We start from the raw sequence: 21,326 nt of genomic DNA, 5'->3' as shown, positions 1-21,326 counted from the left end.
GGTTAATTGGAACGGTTCTGGAGGGTTTTTTTTAAGGCTTCGCGGCGGGTGGACTTGGATGTGAGACGTATAGAAGTCGCGTTTTCGTCTTCGACTTGCCTTATTGCTGAGAAGTTATTGTTTGGTGAAGTTTGAGAAGAATGAGAATTGGAAATTAGAGAGTCTGGTCCTCTGTTACCGAGTGCATCTAGTCAGCGAATCTTCGTAATAAGGAAATGATCAGGAGATTGAATATCGATAAGAACTTTCTTAAGATGCTTAGTAAGATAGAAACTGAGAAAATGGATGCATTATTTTCAAAATCAATACCATTAAATATTGTTCAAGAACTACAACAAAATCCACACCAAGGAAAATTTGTTTTCACTGGTTAGTTTAGGTTGTAGTCTAACCAGTCCAACCATAACAAGGTTATGTTGACGACTAAAATGGAATTTTCGAATGAAAATGTGTTTTACTGGTTAGGTAAGGTGTTTTCACTGGTTGGACTCTAACCTAACATAAACGTATTTTTACTTGTTAGGTTAGGTGTTTTCACTGGTTGGACTCTAACCTGACCTAACCAATAAAAACACGTTTATGTTGACGAATAGAGTCGAATTTTTGAAGGAAAATGTATTTTTATGGGTTAGGTTAGGTTAGAGTCCAACTAGTGAAAACACCTAACCTAACCTAACCTTTTTTTTAATGGAGGGAAATCCACCTTATGGACACCGAACACATCTCGACAAATGTATAACACCTGTCGGCACCTGCTGGGTAATGAGGCTTTTCTGAAGGGCATACTCACCTCCATTACACCTCCGCCGAACCCGTAGAGGAAGGTTCCAAGGATGCCAACCTTTCTCTTACGCATTCAGCCTCAGTGCTGCCGGCTCACCAAGGGTTTGGTACTCTACGGCGGAATGTCCATCTTTTTTCACGCTGTCCTGCCCTAAGGAGTGTGGGATAGGGCAGAAGCAGAAGGGTAGCCTGAAAAGCGTGAGGCAACTACCCATCAATGATCTCCCTCGTTCCGTGGTTTCCCCTATAGCTCTGGTTACGGAACTCAAGTCTGGGATAGTTCCCCGGAGGGACTTGGTCGGAAAGCCTCCTCCCTTCGAACCTAATCTTCCACAAGGAGACGCCTTTTGATCCTGGTCTCGACCCAAGGGTCTTGCGACCTTAGCGAACTTGCACAGCTAACGCAAACCCTAAATCCTCACAGTATAGGATCAACCTTATTTTGTGCAGGGAAATTATAAGGATGGGTTTTTTTAAGGGGTGTTCAGTAGTTTTGACTGTGAGCAGTGGGGTTGAGCAGAGTACTAACATACTTTTTCGTTATCCTCGTCTCATAAGATTCGAGGTCATTGAAGTCATAGTTACTCCTCGAATAGTGTACCGAGAATTACACTTAAGGTCCTAAACTGGCGCTCACGGAAACATAAGTAGCCCTATTCTACCACGTACTCAAAGCCAAAGGTTGGCATCTTCTTGCTTCCTCCTCGGCCTCTTGTGTTTCATTCTGCTAGACCTGTCAATTATTTCCACCTACTTTTTTGGCCTCTGTCTGTTCGGTTCTGCGCCTCTTCCTTCTCCATGGTTGCTGGCTGCTCTTCTAGTATTGCTCGTTCTGCTAGAAAGTCGTTTGAAAGAGTAAAGATGAGGGGATGTTCTTAGGGGTGTGATTATTGGGGGAACATGGCATTGTTGAGGTATGAGGAATGAAGCAGGCTGGGATTAGCCACGTCACATTTTTTTGGTCAGTTTTAGTTTCACTGTCTACTTTACAGCAGGCAGCTATTACAAGCCCTTCCACAACAACATGGTGCTGACCTCGGAAGAGAACCTAACCTAACCAGTAAAAACAAGAGATTAATGGGGTCTTACTGGACAACAGGACAATATAAGATATTCTGACAACACGGTCTTATTTACATGCAATGAGGAATCCTGACAAAAATCAATAGATGCTAGAAGGTGACTATGTTGACGAAAAAAGTCGATATTTTTTTTATAGTCTAACCATAACAAGGTTATGTTGACGAATAAAGTGGAATTTTCGAATGAAAATGTGTTTTACTGGTTAGGTAAGGTGTTTTCATTGGTTGGACTCTAACCTAACATAACCGTATTTTTACTTGTTAGGTTAGGTGTTTTCACTGGTTGGACTCTAACCTAATCTAACCAATAAAAACACGTTTATGTTGACGAATAGAGTCGAATTTTTGAAGGAAAATGTGTTTTTACTGGTTAGGTTTGGTTAGAGTCTAACCAGTGAAAACGAAAGTAAAAACACATTTTCCTTCAAAAAATCGACTATATTCGTCAACATAGCCACCTTCTAGCATCTATTAATTTTTGTCAGGATTCCTTATTGAAAGTAGTGGCCAGCGATGGACAAAACTTTGAATCATAAATTTATAACCAGTGTTTTTCAATAAAGCTTCGAATTTCGGAAAAAAACGACGGAAGCAAAGTTGTACGCCAATGTACTTCCATCCGATGAAAGTTGGAACTATTGTAATATTCCCAACTTCCACTGATCATTCAATCGTTCTGGCAACACCGAAGATCATTTTTGTCACACCTTCTCTGGGAAAATACTTACGAGAATGTTACGTGTTGGTTTTCCCTCTCAAGACGTTGTTGCTCGTTCCGGAGTCGACTCCGGTCTCTCGGCACCCTTGAGCACGGCGCGTGACGGGGGTGGCTCATCTTCCCCTGCCCACCTCCGACCGACGGTGTGATAACGAGGAGAACGTTGCTCCGACGTCAGTCGCGGCAGCAGAGCAGATTCGCGCGCGCTGCAATGAACATCCTTTAGCGTACGCGTCATGGACTCCCCGAACGGTCGACGGTTGCCCGTGGTCAGTGACATCGTGCACTTTTTCGAGAATTTCGAAAACAGAGGTAATAAATTGGGATTAGAGGCTGTTTACGTGATCAGGATGTGTCGATGGGGGACGTCTTTGGTGTTGATGATTTTAGATCGCATTTTGGTTTACAGTAATGTATGGATAATCCGAACAGAAAGTTGGCAGGACCCGTTGGGTTTTTCAAATCATTCGGATTATAGGAATCATATTGAATGATATCCATAAACCGAACGTCTTTCGGATTATAGAATCATTTCTAGAGCGTGCAAACTCATCTTCATGAACAAATTATGTACAGTGCATCCCATTTTGGGTGAGACAGCCAGGTTTCTCGCTTGTTATTTGAGATAGAGCCTTGCGGTTTTCATATTCCTGTCCTACTTTTTCGTGAAACTCAAGTTGGTCTAATCAGATTCTGCATAACTGTTTCCGTTCTAAAGATACAGGGTGATTTTGGAAATTGATACTTTTCGGACCCCTCCTTTATCTCCGAAGTTATTAGAATTAATGCTGAGGTAAAAACTACGTCTGAATGAGAATTCTGCGTAGAATCCAGTGGCGTACTCAATATTTTTTTTCGGGGTATGGTTTTGAAGATTCAACATAAAGTTATGTTTTTTTTAATGGAACACCATGTGTATCATTACTTCGTTGAATTCGTTATTTTTTTCCCTTCAAAATGATGTATGATATTATGTAGGTAGGATATTCAGAAATGTTAAAAAAACACTAAAACATCAAATAATGATGATTTTTTGTTAATGGGCAATGGATTTCCCATAGAAAAGAAGAATCAATAATGATAACAATAATTTATAGCGATGACAGCTAGATCAGATTGGTTTTTTTCCTCCAATGCCTACTTGATAAAACAATGCTCCCAAATGCATAGTAGCCATAATAATAACAAGGATGTTTGTGTCATCAATGACCTACTACTTTTAAAAATCGAAAGTAATAATCCTCTTATTGAAACATAGAAAATTCATGGCCCATTTACAAAAAATCATCATTATTTGACGTTTTAGTGTTTTTTCAACATTTCTGAACATCCTACCTACATAGTATCATATATCATTTTGAAGGGAAAAAAATAACGAATTCAACGAAGTAATGATATATAGGCTGTTCCATTAAAAAAAATATAGGTTTGTGTTGAATCTTCAAAACCATACCCCGAAAAAAATATTGAGTACGCCACTGGATTCTACGCAGAATTCTGATTCAGACGTAGTTTTCAGCTCAGCATTATTTCTAATAATTTCGGAGATAAAGGAGGGGTCCGAAAAGTATCAATTTCCAAAATCACCCTGTATCTTTTGAACGAAAACAGTTATGCAAAATCTGATAAGATCAACTTGAGTTTCACGAAAAAGTAGGACAGTAACGTGAAAACCGCAAGGCTCTATCTTAAATAACAAGCGAGAAACCTGGCTGTCTCACCCAAAATGGGATGCACTGTACTTTATATAAAAATATGTATTTCTGCCCATCAAAGACATTAATTGAATCATATAATCGCCTTTTCAGTGAACACTTTCTGAACAGGTTCATCCTCGTTGTCAGAGATTTAATTTTCCTCAGTGACATCAGCAATTATCTCATCATCTTCCTAAAACTCTGTGTCTCAATTTTCTTCTTCATCACCTCGTGTCCATTTTTGATTTTCATGTTTTATCTTTTGAATCATAGTACAATTTATTTTATTCACTAATTACGCTGAATCCAAACCTTGATCTAGTTTTTCTCCTGATACTCTTAAAGGAATCAAATCCTTTGCATTTCATTCTTCCGTTCGGATTGCAGAGTTTAGGCTGTTCGGATTATACATATCATTTCACCAATTGGGCCGTTCGGATTATAGGGTACTTCGGATTATCCATGCATTACTGTATTATATTCAGCCTTGGTTCGTAAAAATGCCCATCTGATCTAATCGAAATTGAGAAATCGGTTCGAAAATTGGTTGAGGTCGTATCATTGTGGGACTAAAAAATGTTTTTTGGAAACTTTCGATCTTATAAATCTATCTATAAGATTTTACTCAACTTTTGTGTGTATATCGAGTTAGTCGATAAAGTGGGTAATCCGAAAATTCAGCTATGTAGCTTACATGGGATTTTTTTTTCTGGTCTGGAAACCCTGTGACCTACAGAATATTTCAGGACAACGGACTGATTTGTTAAGGAATTTTTCCGTTATTTGCAAGTAGGTTTCCAAGGAATGCCAAGATGAAAGAAGTTACAAGAAGGTCGGAATTCTCGTGAGATGTCGATTTAATGTTCATAAGAATTCAGCGTATATCAGAATTTTTCATTTCCATGTTTCGATAACTATATTAGACATTTCATGGATTTCCCAACAATCCCAACGAATAATTAATTAAAATTCTTGAAATGTCAAATATAGTTATCGAAACATGGAATTTTAGTTTCTTTCTGTTTTTTCAGTAACAGACTACTCCACACAGTTAGAAGTTGCAGGTTTTCCTCATTTAAAGCACTTTCTCGATAACTCTTGAAGTATTCATTCTAGGTATAGGGTTTGCTAAGTGACCCTCTTTTTTATACGTAGAATTGACTGAGATAATAAAAAATATAAGTTCTAATTTGAAAATCTTGAGTTGTTCAAGTTCATGATCTTCTTATAAAAACCCTGTACATATTTGGTCCAAACCGCAAACAGTCTTATAATACAACATATTTGCAGAATCGAAAATGAAAAAGGTTTTTTCGAAAAAAAAAATGTCTGCTGAAATATTCAATAAATAGTGAGACAACGTCGCCTCCATTTTTTTCATAAGAATCCCCTTAACTGATGAACCGTTGAGTTTTTACCCAAGGTATGGCATATTGCTGAAATTGTCATTTATTATTATTATTATTATATTTCAGGAGGAACTACGTATATTTACTTGATTTCTAACCATTTATTGTTTATATTTTTTCTCATGTTATGCTTGTGGAAGGTTTATGTTCGATTAACATAATGTCTTTCCATGCGTACCAATATACATAATGAAATTCATGAATATTCATCTTGGAATAACGGTTTCTTCCCAACGGAGCCAAATCAGGAGGGATAACATAAGGTTTTGCAATAAGCATGATTTATTATTCTGTCTTATTTTTCCACATTTTTATGTTATTTGTGTTCAGTAGATTATGACAATCAATCATGAAATGACTCGTTTTTGGACAAATTTCAAAGTGAATTAAACGATAAAAGAGTACCACTATCATATCAACAATTTAAAAATTTCTCTACGTTGACATAAGAAATGTCAAAAAAATACACGCTTCAAAAACGTATCAAAATTGTTAAAATTCCCGACAAAAATGATGACAATTTTGCAGTCATAGTTCACAAAAATAAAGACCTTCGTATGAGACATGATAAAGTGATTTTACAGCGTGACAATGCTCTACCCCATTTTGCGAAAGTGGTCAATACATAATGGGAATCGTTAAAATGGGGAGTCCTACCCCATCCGCCGTATTCTCCAGGAGTTGCTCCCTCGGACTATCACTTGTTTCGATCAATGGCACACGGCCTGGATGACCAGCATGAAGAAGTAAAATTGGTTCGATTTGTGGATCGTTTCAAAATATGACCAGTTTTTTCAACGCGCGATTCGTACGCTGCCCGAAAGCTGAAAAAGTAGTAGCCAGCGATGGACAATACTTTTAATCATAAATGTATATAACCAGTTTTTTACAATAAATCCTTGAATTTCGGAAGAAAACGGCTGAAGTCAAATTGTACGGATATTAAGCCGAATTCGTGCAGGAAATGCACGGATAAAAACGAACAGAATCCAATATCTTCAAGCGACATTAAATCTCCGAATTCGAAAAGTCATGTCATCCCAAATCAGATAGATATTTATTCATTATCCGCTCTGTTGGTCATCGCTGACATGCAACAGTATTATATCTGATGACCCGGCCCAAATACACGCTGCAGCCCTCATTGGCGGAGGATATCTGTGGACGAGTGCCAATGCCAAAGCCTTCTTTTCCGCCCAAATAGAAAATCAACCCCATATATAGCATTGTGACCCCATTTCCGCTCTGTTCGTTAATTGAAAGGACGCTGATTGAGCTGCCGACCCCAGTCAGATACGTTTGTTCGGGAAATGCGGAAAATCAACGTTGTTTCCACCTGTTTTCATTTACATACGGACCCGTATGAGAATTCACTTTGACTGACGCTTTGGTACAGCAAAAGTTTCAGCTGCATGTGGAGATTCGATGGTTGTTGTCTATGTTTTGACAGTTGAGAATGTCAAACTGTGTTGACATTTCTGTTCAGTAAGGTTTGGCAGTTCATTATCATGAATCGTTGAACGCCAGAACAAGGATTTCAAATTGGAAATTTGCTTTGAAGTTGAAGTTATTTATAATACAAGTGCAGAAGGATTTATATTCTTTCACGTGTTAAAATTCAAAAACGAATCATGAAATGGCGAGTTTTTGATTGAACAACTGGTACAATGAGCTTCTGTACGAGTGGCATACCTTATTTTTTTTAATTCACTGAATTTTTATTGAGATTAATGAAATATTTCCATGAATATCGTTTTGTGATTTTTGCACCGAAATTTGTAGGTTGGCAAAACGGTTTTCCGTTTTACAAATTTGACAGATAATGAATAAATCCGTGGCAGGGGAATTTCGAGTACCAACATAAAATAACAAAGTATAACCGTGAATTCTGTGCGAATCTAATTTATTCTCGCACGATTTTGTTGTACAAGATGTGGCTGAATGAACGGATTAGCACAGAATAAGAGTCATAGAGCACTTTGTCCATTTCACGATCAACATAATCGGCCTAGTGAGCAAGCAATTTGTACAGTTCTTAATCGTTTTCGCAACACCGAAGAGAATAACAATGCTGTAACGCGAAGTGTTGAAGAAGATGGAGAAATGTCGATACGTCGCCGTTCTCAACTTGTTGGCCTTTGTCCTTCGACAACGTGGAAAATTCCACTTGATCATCTTGCCTTACAGGTCTTGCAAGAATTAAAACCAAGTGACCATCTTTCACGTGGCACTTTTTCTGATTGGGCTAATTTGGATTGTGTCATTGTTCTTGATCTAAGGTTCACTTCTAAGCCTATCATCTTAGAACAGTAATAAAAGTGTTTTTGCTGATTAATAAATAGTTAAAAAACCAACGTTAACAATTAATAGTCAACAAAATTCACCTAAAACTCCATTATATTAAATTGTACATGGTACTATTCTATCTGAAATTCCTCCTCCATTATCTCTTTCTAATCCCCTCTTTACTTTCAGATTCTGAAGAAGCCATGATACCAGAAACGGACAAAAGGAGTGGCGATCACAACCACTCTTCAACGCCTCACCTCAACGAAGACGGCTTGATTATACCCAGGAAGCCCGCAAACCCCATCAAGGAGAATGCCGAAAGACAAAACCTGCACAGGGAGCTAGCCTTTAACCAAAAAATGTAGGTATACACATCTCTTCTCGTTTTTAAGTTTCCGATTCATATGATTGGGTATGCACGTGTATGGCATGCTTTAGCATTTGGGAGGGCTTCAAAAAATCGATAAGGTTTAGCCTTGCCAACTTTTAATGTTTTCTGCTTCTTCCACTTAGAATATTATTATTAATTAAGTCTATTATTGTTCTCCAAACTGACCGTTCTATCGCCAGTCGTCACTATTTCTGCAACTTCCGAGTTTTGAGCAGAGATTGGTATCAAGGTTCGACTGATGACTTATTAAGTTTCAAACTGCAAATTCGATCGGAGATGAATAATTTTATTTCTATAGAGAATGACAATTTCAAGCCTCGTCTATAATTTCAGGAGGAATGATCGCTTTGCCAGAACCATAGAAAATCTTTGAAGAATATCGAAATAAAATTACCCAATATTTCCGTGGCCACAAAACCGACGGACTTGAGATTCTGGATTTGATATGAAATAACAATTTCAAGCTCCTTGTGAAATTTCAAGCTGATCACATCATCAAAACCATAAAAAATTAAAGAAGAATATTGGAAAAGAAATAAACCCAATATTTCCGTGATTGCATATCTGATCGGGTTGAAATTTTGCATGTAGATACAGAATAACCATTTTAAGCTTCATCAATCAAATGTGAAGTAATTTTCTATGACGCGCCGACAGGTATCAGGCGATATCTCACCGATAACTGGATGTAAGTTTTCAGATTGTCAATAGCCTGAAGATTATCGGCATAAACAAGATCTTTCGCATTACTCAAAAAAATCTAAGGAGAATAAATCATTAGATATCATAAGATACGCCATAGCATGCCGTAAGAGAGGCCCAAATGTTTTGCGCGCCGAGAAATGGATTAATTTTGATCTTCTAACATACTTTCACTTATAGTGAAAATATTTTCGGTCAAGCTTGCATTTCGATGATGGATGACCCTTAAAACTTCTGTTACAGATCCAGCATCTTCGAATTTTGTCACTGGTCTCAACCAATCGTACGCTCAGATGGACGATTATTTTAACCATAATTTGCCTGTTATGCACGAACCGTATTTACTACAGAAGTTTTCACAATTTTCACACGTTAAGCAGTAGATAAAGTCAATAATATTGTAAAAGGGCTAACCTTTAACTTAACTTATGACACTTCGGATGACATTGTTGTTTGACATATGTCATTGAAACAGGACTGTGAAATCCGGACCACGGTATAGATAGCCCAGTATAGGTAATCTACATACAGTTATGTGGTCTACAAGGGTGCAGTTGATGCATAAATGACACGCTCAAATGATCCCAACTTCCATCATTTTTTCCATCTATCGATCTGTCTTGATACAATGGATGTGTCAATCAAAATGGCGCGTATTTAAAATATTACTTCGTTCCTTGGCGCCGCAGAGTTGTTAACATAGATAGAGGGAGCATATGTCATTTTCAGTAAGCAAATTTTGCTCGAAATTTTGTCCCCAACATGAACTATCAAATTTGACAAGAAGCGCGTGGAAATTAAAATATATCAGTGATACGATATTTCACTCCATTCGCGAGTTTCTCCAAGAAGAACGCACTTCTTATGTCCTATTAGTGAATCAACGTTTCATATTACCTCAAAATATATTGGAATAAATACCTGAATATATCAGAAAGTCAGAAAAGAAACTCCGAACGCGGCAAACAACGTGAAACAACCGATGACACTAGGAGAGCAAAAGTTGCCAAACCTTGGATTTCAACAGGTAGAAACGAAAAATTATAAATATTCCGATTATTATAAATTCGACAATTAGGAAAAATACCTGATTCGAAAAATTGAAATTTGCATATTCAATCGGGATCACTCAAATAAATATATTTCATTCGATATAATAAACATTCATAACTATATAGTAAAATTGTAGAATTGAAAATATATCACAATCCGGCAACGTAATCTAACCATGTTGGAGACATGTAAAAATTGCATATACTCCCTCTATCTATGTTCATTACTCTATGATTGCCGCACCCTTACAACAGAAATTCAATGTTTATACCACGAAAATAGGCCAAGTCAGAATAGAAGAACGATTACATTGAAGCCAAACCGTCCAATTAATCCTTGTTGGAAACTGATCCAACTTTATCAACCGGAGAATTATGACGAGACAACCAATTCCACTTGTCCAGGTCAAACACCTGCTCCCTCTAGTCGTATAAATCCAACGAAATCGGCTTTTAAAGTTTCTCATCCACGTAATTCTCTCGGAACCGATTCAACGACCAAGCTCTGGCTCTTATAAATCCCACGAGGGTGAAAATATGCACGCCCGCATTAAAACTCTATGGCCGTTCACTCTCTGTGTCCTTATATAGGGTCGCCCCGAATAGCTGCGTTCGGCCTGGCGCGGACAACCTCTCGACTCTAAGGAAATCTGCATAATTACGAAATAAAATATGAATCGGGGACAAGTGCCGACTTGGATATTCAATGGTCTGTAATGATCTGTCATTAATCAATAATGCCAACGTTGCGGGACAGTTTTGTAGAATCTAGACGGTCTAGATCCCGATTCGGTCAGATCGGATTGTGTATCAAGTATGTAATTTATGCAGTTGCCGTTGGTTGTTTAGGGTCTCCGATTAGACAAATAGGAATCGTATTCGGAACGAGGTTCGCGATTGGACGTGTTCTGAATACTAATTCGCGAGGTATTTGGTTTTAGCTGTTATCGTATCTAATGTAGTTCAAGATGTTTGAGTTTCGACAAATCCTACAAGAGATGCAGCAAGTTCAAACAGTTGGGGAGCCAGTTAGACTGATCTAACTGGCAAAGTGGGTAACAGCACTTTCAAAAAGTGCATCAAGGTTAACACCTGCTGGACCTGAGCCTTTCTGTGGGCTAGGAAAAGACGAATATAAAGCTGCGGTCCAGCAATGGGAGTTGAATAACAGGATTACCCACTGGACAAACACTCCTGGACTCAATCAGGCCAAGAAATTCGTGACGATTTCACCTACCTACGCCAAAAAGCTCTTGAAGCTGTCACGAGCCGAGCTTCGGGTGATGGTGGGACTGCTGACGGGGCACTCTCGGTACAAACATAATTTGTACCGTATAGGAAAGTCAGCAGAAGAGATTTGCAGGCTCTGTGGATCAGAAGCAAAAACAGCCTAACACATGGTATGCAAGTGTCCGGAGCTGGCTGGCCTAAGAACCATTCATATGGGGAAGCCGGTCCTGGATACCCGAGAGGTAACGGCCAAGGCCCCTAAAGAGGTTGTCAGTTATATTAACGTCTTTGACGACCTCCTTGGGTTTCCATGAATGAGTGGGGTAGAGAACAAATGATCTACATGGTCGCAGTTCCCGGAAGGCTTACCGAGCCACAACAACCCCAGTTCAAATAATAATCATAGACTCTGATACTAAAAAATATCACCCAAGAAGTAGATATTACTAGCAATGATAGACAAAATATAACCTCCAAAATTTTATGGTCGAATGACCTTATTGAGTCATTAGAACTACGCACTTTGTTCGACAGCTTTGGCCTTGGTTTTTTCTGCTGCTGAATACTGTTCTTCTGTTTGGTTCAATAGTACTCATGGTCAGCAAATTGATGCACATCTTAAGGTTTCTATGATCCACTGGACTAACACTCCTAGACTTGCTCAGGCAAAGAAATTCGTGAAGATTTCACCTACTTACACCAGAAAACTCCTGAAGCTGTCACGAGCGGAGCTTCGGGTGATGGTGGGTCTGCTGACGGGGCACTGTCGGTACAAACATCATTTGTACCGTATGGGTAAGTCAGCAGACGAGATTTGCAGGCTCTGTGGATCGGAAGTAGAAACTTCTGAACACTTGATATGCAAGTGTCCAGAGCTGGCTGGCCTAAGAACCATTCACATGGGCAAGCCGGTCCTGGATACCAGAGAGGTAATGGCCAAGGCCCCTAGGGAGGTTGTCAATTTTATTAACGTCGTTGACGACCTCCCTGGGTTTCTATGAATGAGTAGGGTAGTGAACAAAAGATCTGCATGGTCGCAGTTCCCGGAAGGCTCACCGAAGCAAAACGACCCCAGTTCAAATAATAAAAATAAGGTTTCTATGAGAATTATCAGTGGAACTATTAGATCTACACCTTTAGATTGGTTACCAGTGCTATCACATATACTTCCACAGGTTGCAGTCAAGAAAACTTGGGAGACAGTTATTTCTACCCAAACTTATTACCAATTGTATCTTACCTCCCAGATATTAGAACTGTCAGATTAAAGTCAAGCAAACCTTTATGGATTAATACTTTCCTTCAATCCAATAAATTGACAAGGAGATTTGGCGTTCGAAATGAAGTTCTTGTACTGTCTTCAACAAAAGTCTAATCGTTGATCCTTCAGGGAAAGATCCAGGTTTTAATTTTCCTTGGAAAACTTGGTGTATTTTAAATCGACTTAGGACTGGTCATGGTCGCTGCAATAGCATTGCTCTTCAAATGGCATTCTATTGAAAGCACTATGCGAGTGTAGAAGAAACCATTGGCCACTTGGTGAATACTTGTCCAATTTATGAATTTCATGGTGGTTTCCAAGCTACCATTCAGTTTCAGATTCTTTTTCAGAATCGGTCACTAACTGCAAATCAATATAATATAAACTAACATTTATTATTCCTTTCTGGTTTTTTTTCTTTTTTGTTTTCATATTTGATTATAGACGACTTTTGGCGAAGATGAGGGATGGAAAAGGTTTCAATTGGACAAAAAAAAATACCTTCAGTATAAATATGTCAGCTTATTCTAAAAACAAATACACAAACCAGTCACTGCACCTTTACGGGGAGACAGAGTTTCTGCTGAGGTTTTTATCTGTTCTCTTGTATCATACGTGGAAATGTTGATGCCCCTGTTACCTTTTTTTTTTTTTATACGCATCTCTTGGGAAAAGACTGAGCTTATAACGCCCTTTCAAGCGCCCCGAGATGAATTTAGAAGAAATCGGTTTGTGCGTGTCTTAAACTGCTGTAAGTTGTAACCAAAGGGGAATACATCTTGAGGTAGGGTATTCCATAGCCTTGCAGTTCGGTAAAGAAAAGCCTTCTGATACACCGATGTCCTAGCTGTAGAAAGATGCACGACAAACTGGTGACTATTATCGGCTAGCCTTGTTCGTCGATCAATCTGCTAATACTGAGTTTGTATCTACTGATGCTTTATTGTTCGAAGCTGATTATTTATTGTATTGCTCTATCTCAAAAGACTTTATATTGGACTTTGGAACTACTGTACCGTTAGAACTACGCACTTTTTCGGCTACGAGGTCATTGGAACTACTTTAACGTGAGAACTAATGGCTCATTAGACCTATCGTTGGAACTACTGGTGCGAATGAACTACTTGCTGAAAAATTTGACGATTCTACATTCTCATGGACGTCATAGTCCCATTTGTTGGAATTACCCATTCGAATGCACTTTTGTGGAACGTACTATTTTTGCCTAAGCGGCCGTCACGAATATGATGTATTGCTCGTGCATTTTCCGGCGGAGAAAGAACTCTCCTCTATTCGGGTCACAAGTGTTCGCAATTAGTATGGTTATGTATATCGGGTCGGATTCTGTCTCTAGTCATTTTTCCGCGTTTCAGATTGAATTAACCGCAGCGTTCTACCCACATGAGGCAATTCATTCATTAAGAATACGTGCCACAGGTGGGCTGGAACACACCTCTGTTGCAGGAAAAGGCGCAATATTGGTTTTCGTATGTTGGCCTAGCGTTATCTCAGCGCTGACGGGGAGTGTCTTGTTTGGCGATGAATATCGTACAGAATTGAGGTGAATGTTGGCTAATCTGGCGATAAATTGCTCTTTCGTTTTTATTAGATTGATTCTCTCGGTCTTTTCTTGATGGAAATTCGTTCTGTATGTGTGAGGAGTAATGATGGTAGTTTGTCATTTGCTCCTACCTTTATAGGGTTTTAGGTATTCTTCCTCGGGATTCAAACCTATACAATCGACCCTTCTATAATCAAGATAAAGTGTTTTTCACAGCCACAATGCTTCTGTTGTTAACTAGCCTATTGAACGTTTTGTTAAGAATGACTTGGATTATATACATATCAAAAATTCAGCCAATTTGACAGGAGGTCACTTTCCATAATTGTATCCTTCAAAGTCATCATTCCATCTTTTAACCTTTGTCGTTGTTGATGGAGCAGAGTCGAATAACCATTGCTCTGCTTGCATAGCATTATTTCTCATTAAATAGAGCCATTGCTCTACTTGCACAGTATTTCTTCCTATGAAAAACAGTGTTTCTTCACCATACGAAATTCGTTTTTATCTATTTTCCTTAGAGCAACAAATGTAGGGTCATTTAACCTTGAATATTTCGATCTATACTGGACTCTAGTACCGAAATTTCGAAAAGAATCTTTTGAAGCTTGATACTAACACGAAATAGTATATTCTAAAACAAGTTGCAGAATGGGCTCATTCATATTTTGTGAAATATTGTCGAAATTCAATGAGAAATTCAGATTAAACGTCCTAGTGACTTTTGTATTGTATCTTGGCAGTTGGTGTGACTGTTACGAAAATTGATAGATTACGGAATTTGAATTTGAATCGTACGTTTCTAATTTTGAAATAATTTATAATTACACATTACATTCGTGAATTATGTCTGACAAAACCGATTTAATACCACCAGAATTAAGAAAAATTACGAATAATGTTGCAAATCATTGGACTATATCCAAATTATATTATATTGACAATTGACCATATTCACCGTCGCCATATTGTTGTGCGACAATACCAACTACCCAGTGTTCCCAACGGAGAAATATTGAGTTTACTAGAAAAATACCGCTGATATCAAAAATACACTATCAGCCATAGAGATTATTCTTCCACTGACTATTTACAAAAATGGAGCGAAGCCTTCATTTATACACTAGGCCACAGTTAATTTGTTCATAAAACCACTTTTCACTAATGTTTTTATTTCCAAAAGGTGAAATTTTTGCGAAATATTGTTTCAAACAAGCCTATCTGGCGTAGCAGCCAGAAAAGGTACACATAAACTTCACTTATAAACTTTATATTGTGGAATTTTTCGAGTAAAGTCAATATTTTTTCGTTGGGAACACTGGGTAGTTGGTATTGTCGCACAACAATATGGCGACGGTGAATATGGTCAATTGATTTGTTGAAATCGGATAGGATCGAAAGTCAGTGTAGACAACCACAAAACGAAAAATATAACTGAAAACAATGCTGTAATGAGTTCATTGCAGTGCTGTTTTTAGTACTCATTACGATATTGAAATAGAGAAAAAGGAATTATGGCATTTTGCGCCAAACCCCCTTCATGAGGGGGTGTTTCAAATAACCATTAGTGCTAGCTGATAGGACACACAATAGATCCTCGCGGGATAGTTCCTTGACGCCAAATAAGATGGAAATTTCATCCTCGGCCGAATTTAAGCTTTATTATTGAGAGAACTAAATCAAAAACGTCATCACTTTCAGTCACTCCCTTGCAGAGGCATTTCGTTTCACCCCCTGACCGCTACCCCAGGATTTTAACTTAACCTCATTCTCCACTCTTTCCGTCAACCAGAAGAGGGTGTAACAATTCTTAGAGCGCACTCTAGTGGCCCGATAATTATTAGGCTCCGCGGACCTCTAAGAGAGTGTATTCAAAACGCGACGGGAATGTCACGTAGAAGCAAAAGTTCCAGGACTACTCTAGCGACGTAATAAGGCCTGAGTCCAATTATAACGATGACGGGCGAGGGTTGAAATATGAAGAGTCCCACTTGCGTCGTTCTACCCGCGGACAAGACGTAATTCCTTTCATCTCCATTGTTTTTGCACCTGCCCACTGCACCTACCGCCCGGGGTCTGCCAACTCCAGAGAGCGGACGCTGATATCGGCCATTGTTTCACGTGTACCTTGCTCGCAATGTAATTCCTGCAGGTGCACTTAAGAATGCCGAATTGGGGTGGAATTTCTAGTTGGTACGCCTGCAGATGTTGAAATTGAAACTTCATATAACCTTGTAAGAATAATTGCTTTCCTATTACATAAACGTACAACTTTGCTTCCGCCGTTTTTTCCGATTTTCGTGGCTTTTTTGTAAAAAACTGGTTATGCATGCACGAATCGGTCCAATGTTTTCTTCTTCATGAGACCGGAAGTGCCACAGCCAGGCCGTGTGTCATTAGTCGAAACAAGTGATAGTCCGAGGGAGCAATGTCTGGAGAATATGGCGGGTAGGGTAGGACTTCCCATTTCAACGTTTCCAATTATGTCTTGACCTTTTTTGCAACATGGAGTCGAAAATTGTCATGCTGTAAAATCACTATATCATGTTCCTCGATCTATTGCCACCGTTTGTGATTGTTTCAGTTGGTTTTAACAATTCATAATATACTACGCCGAGCTGATCCCACCAAATTCTGAGCAAGACCTTGTAACCGTTAATATTCCGTTTGGCCGTCAACGTGGAAGCATGTCCGGGATATCCCCATGATTTTCTGCGCTTGGGATTATCGTAATGAACACATTTTTCGTCTCCAGTCACAATGCGATGAGAAATCTCTTTCGTCTTTGCCTTGCAAGCAGCTGTTCACAAGCGAACAAACGTCGTTCAAAATATGTCAGCTTCAACTCGTACGGTACCAATTTCCTTGTTTCTGAATCATTCCCATGACTTTCAGTCGTTTTAAAATGGCTTGTTGCCTCACTCCCAATGATCCTGCCAATTCTTGTTGAGTTTGACACGAGTCTTGATCAAGTAATGCCCCCAATTCTGCATCTTCGAAATCCTTCTCTTTTCCACCGCCATGCTGGACTTCGGAGAAACACCCTGCATCTCAAAAACAAAACGCTTGGGGGCCCATAGGCTTTTTTCTTAAAATTATCCAAGTAATCTATCATTTTCCTTTGTACCCTCAAATTACGTAAGGAACTTCGTTATTCCTGCTAAATGTAATTATTCTCAATCCTTCTGTGAATCTCCCAAATAATTTTGTGAATCTAATGATTGTACTTGTATTACATTGAACTTTTGTAGGTATCAAAAGCTAATTTTTTCTTCTAATTTGTTTCAGTGGGAAGAATGTACTGAACCAAAAATCGGAACTCCAAAGGGCGCTTGAGAAACAAAAGGAAAATCTTGCCAAAAAACAATTAGAAAATAATATACAAACCCAGAAACCCGAATTAGAAAAAGTTATTGCAGAACGGGCGAAGAAATTGGAGGAGAAAAACAACGACTCTCAAGTGAGTATTATTTAATATTTTATAATTAAATAAAAAAGAAATTCAAACAAATTGGCAGATACGAATATTTTCAATATTTTTTTTAGGAATGACTGTCTTATTTCCTGTTAGAGCAAAAGACTAATGAAATCTTGTTTCTTTTACAGAATGAAGATGACAAAGTACTCAACAGCGAGTTTCTGCAGGCCCGCATGAAGTTGAAGGCTAGGACTGAAACGAAATGAATAAAACCACTTCACAAATTGTTTTATAATTTTCTTAATGTGTATTGATTACATAGTATCTGTACAAAAGGTCGAGGACGGATGAAGCTAGTATTTTGCACATGGTGAACGCTAATAATAGAATAAATGAGCTGAGCAATAAAGAAGGAATCTTTAAAAATTCAAAATGTGAACGACGAATTATTAATTCAGAGACATTTCAATATAGACTGAGTTCGCAGTCGCTGAAGGCTTTATTCGGACTCACCCTTTAAATTAATTATTGTATTGTGATAAGTATTTGACTAAGTTATACCTAGTTTTAAGTTTCTTGCATTGTAAAATACACTGTATTTTTTCTATGAAGTTCATTTTATTCCATCAAGATTATCGATTATCTTCGAAATCAGTTTTCCACATTCGGAGGGGTTTCGTTTCCATAAGTTCAGCTCAAATAAGTAGTTTCTGTATGGAGAAAATATTTATGTAAATAGTTTTAAACAGAAATATGAATTTGTAGTTGCAAATCGAGATATAGAGCCTGTTATCAAAACTTCTTGTGATTCCCACAGCATATTTTTCCAGAGCAGAAGTAGACATACATCTTATATTAGTACAAATCACTGACAATGTTACTTACCAATGGAAGCATGAATAATAAAGAGTTTCCTTGATTTTTTCCATCACACTTTAAATAAAAAAAAACGCACTCCTCAACCAAATCGATATATTGATTGTTTGACTAAAAAAGAAAAATTTTAAGAGAAAAGAAGAAAGATTTCAATTGAGGTAATGATTCACAAATCTCATTTAGACACTTCTTATTGAAAACAATCGACATTGCTTACCGTTGAGTTAAAATTTAGTCTTATCTTATAGTAAGTGGTTCTCACAAGGCCCTGAACCTGACCTAGTTAAGCCAGCTTTTCATTCAAATTTTGCCATTTCAGTTATGATTTTTTGATTTTATCACACTTAGTGATGTCTGAATTCTAGAAAGGCGACTCTGTTCAACTATTTCCCATAATGCAGAGTTGTTATGAAAAATCTGTTTGATTCACAACCAATTTTTTTATTGCTCTAGCTATTAAAATGTCCAACATGATTCATAGAGCACATCTTTGATCTTACATGTTTTAAGACAAAGATCATCTATCTACATGTATAGGAAAGATGAGACACCAAAGATGCCTAATAATAGACCATAATAAAAATATTTAAGTCATAATGATCCTATTTACTTCAAATTTTGATTGCTATTTATCTCATAAATCTCAGGTTTAATCATTCAAAATTAATTGTAATTTCTGTTTGTATTCATTGAAACCTCAGAGTAATAAACATAGATAGAGGGAGCATATGTCATTTTTAGTAAGCAACTTTTGTCCTCAACATGAACTATCAAATTTGACATGAAGCGCGAGGTAATGAAAACATATCAGTGATACGATATTTCACTTAATTCGCGAGTTTCTCCGCAATGAACTCACTTCTTACGTCCCATAGTGAATCAACGTTTCGTATTAACTCAAAATATATTGAAATGAATTCCTATATATAACAGAAATTCAGAAAACTAACTTCAAACGCGCCAAACGACGTGAAACTAGGAGAGCAATAGTTGCCAAATCTTGGACTTCAGCAGGTAGATACAGAAAATAATAAATATTCTGCATACTATACAATCGATAATTAGGAAAAATATCAGATTCCAAATATTCAAATTTGCATATATAATTGAGAATTACTCAAATAAATATATTTCATTCAATAAAATATACATTCATAATGAAATAGTAAAATTGTAAATATGAAAATATATCACAATCTGACTATGTAATCTAACCATGTTGGAGACATGTAAAAATTGCGTATACTCTCTCTATCTATGTTTATTACTCATTAAATTACAATTGAAACCTATATCAAGAAGTATATTATAATGCATGTTTCTTACGGCAAAGAGAAGTCCCTTATCATGGGGTCATTGTAGAATCCTAGAAGATTCTCATTGAAAAAAATCACATACCATTTTAGTAATTTGCTTTAATTTATATTTTACAAAAATTCATAAAGTTACAATAGAATAGAGTATTTCATTGATTTTAAATTGTGATGAAATTGAAAATTTAGAGTTCAGTTATCAATGGAAGCTCATAACTGAAACAAACTTTTCCCCATTAAAACCTTATTATTAAATAAGGTACTGTGTAGAGTTAATACAAGGTGTTGTTTATAAGCAAATGAGGGACAATGATATCAATCTTAGTGACATTTATACTCAGATTCTTGTACAAAAATTAAACATCATCAATTAATTCACCATCAAACAAATATCCAATGAACTGATCAACTATTGTTCATGCTAACAGAATAACCACCTGTCTCTGGATTTTGATCCAATTTGAAATTATTAGTAGATAGTCCAAAAGGTTTGAGGATCATATTTCCCAAATCTTTCAATTTACCTAACATTTCTTCCTTTAACTTATCATTCCTTTCTTGTATCTTTGGTGGAAGTCTTTGGAGTGCGCTGAGTGCTTCTTTACAACCAGGATCGATCCCTACAACTTTCTTGAAATCCTCTAAACTTTCATCAAGCTTATCTTCTTCTTCATATAGTTTTGCCCTCCTTAGATATGCCCTCAAATAGCCATCATTGAGTTCTATTGACTTTGTGCAATCCTCAATTGCACTTTTTTTTCTGCATACCATAATTTTTGAAGCTGCTCTATTTCCATACAATATGGATCTCTCACTATTGTATTTGGTAGGGCATATTTTGAGAGCTTCTGTGTACGTTTCTATAGATTCCAAGTATTTACCATTTTTATATTCTTCATTACCTTGTTTCTTGAGTTCGAATGAATTTAACTTCCTCTTTTCTATTTCTTCTTCATTTAATTCTTTTTCTGATTCCTTAAGTTGTTCTTCATCGATGATATCATTTTTATCTTCAAGCTTTTCTTCCTCATCATCTGAACTTTCATTGTCATTGCAAGAAATGGTATCTGAAAAGAAAATCAGTCAATATATGAATATTTCATGTACATATCATGTATTCTTTTTGACATGGATACTTTCCTAACCTGATGATATCAAAGTATATCATGAAAAAAATCAGTTTATTGAATCGAGCTATTACCTTTGTCTAGAGTATCATCTTTATTCTTCTGTTCTTTGAGGCTACACTCCTCTTGAAGTTTCTCTTCCAAATCCTTTGTTAATTCATCCACTATTTCTTCGTTGTTCTTCACTTCTGGGGTAGACATTTTACAACATAATACAGTACCAAAAACGAATTGAGTCTATCTACTGCGAAAATTAAAATTGTCTCAAATTCAAAGAATCATTGAAAGATTTAAGTTTTTAAAATCGATCAAAAACATAACCTCATATATGAGCGAAATTGACATTGATATAGACAATTTCTGCACCATATTGACATTGTTCATTGTTCCAGAAAATTCCATTTCTGATTCAAAGCT

At 37.2% G+C, this 21,326-nt stretch overlaps 2 protein-coding genes across 8 annotated transcripts in view; one reads left to right on the top strand and one right to left on the bottom strand.

Moving 5' to 3' along the window:
• The window catches only part of LOC123681070 (protein FAM107B), a 91,829-nt gene extending 73,629 nt beyond the window's left edge, over positions 1-18,200 (top strand). For all 7 annotated transcript variants that reach the window (XM_045619263.1, XM_045619265.1, XM_045619264.1 and 4 more), the window contains exons 3-5: positions 8,165-8,339; positions 17,464-17,635; positions 17,782-18,200. In XM_045619263.1, the coding sequence (XP_045475219.1) occupies positions 8,165-8,339; positions 17,464-17,635; positions 17,782-17,859 (425 nt within the window). In that variant the 3' untranslated portion in view covers positions 17,860-18,200. The remainder of the gene's footprint in view (positions 1-8,164; positions 8,340-17,463; positions 17,636-17,781) is intronic.
• Positions 18,201-19,864: 1,664 nt separating this feature from the next.
• On the bottom strand, positions 19,865-21,268 carry LOC123681069 (tetratricopeptide repeat protein 1). The gene is made up of 2 exons (XM_045619261.1): positions 20,984-21,268; positions 19,865-20,849 (listed from the first exon to the last, which is right to left on the bottom strand). Exons 1-2 carry the CDS (start codon positions 21,108-21,110, stop codon positions 20,188-20,190), a joined length of 789 nt encoding a protein of 262 aa, XP_045475217.1. The 5' UTR covers positions 21,111-21,268; the 3' UTR covers positions 19,865-20,187.
• Positions 21,269-21,326: the final 58 nt, after the last annotated feature.

This window comes from Harmonia axyridis, chromosome 5 (genome assembly GCF_914767665.1).
Source record: "Harmonia axyridis chromosome 5, icHarAxyr1.1, whole genome shotgun sequence".
NCBI lineage: Eukaryota > Metazoa > Arthropoda > Insecta > Coleoptera > Coccinellidae > Harmonia > Harmonia axyridis.
Note: the sequence above shows the minus strand (reverse complement) of the source record. Positions and strands in the feature narration are given on the sequence as shown.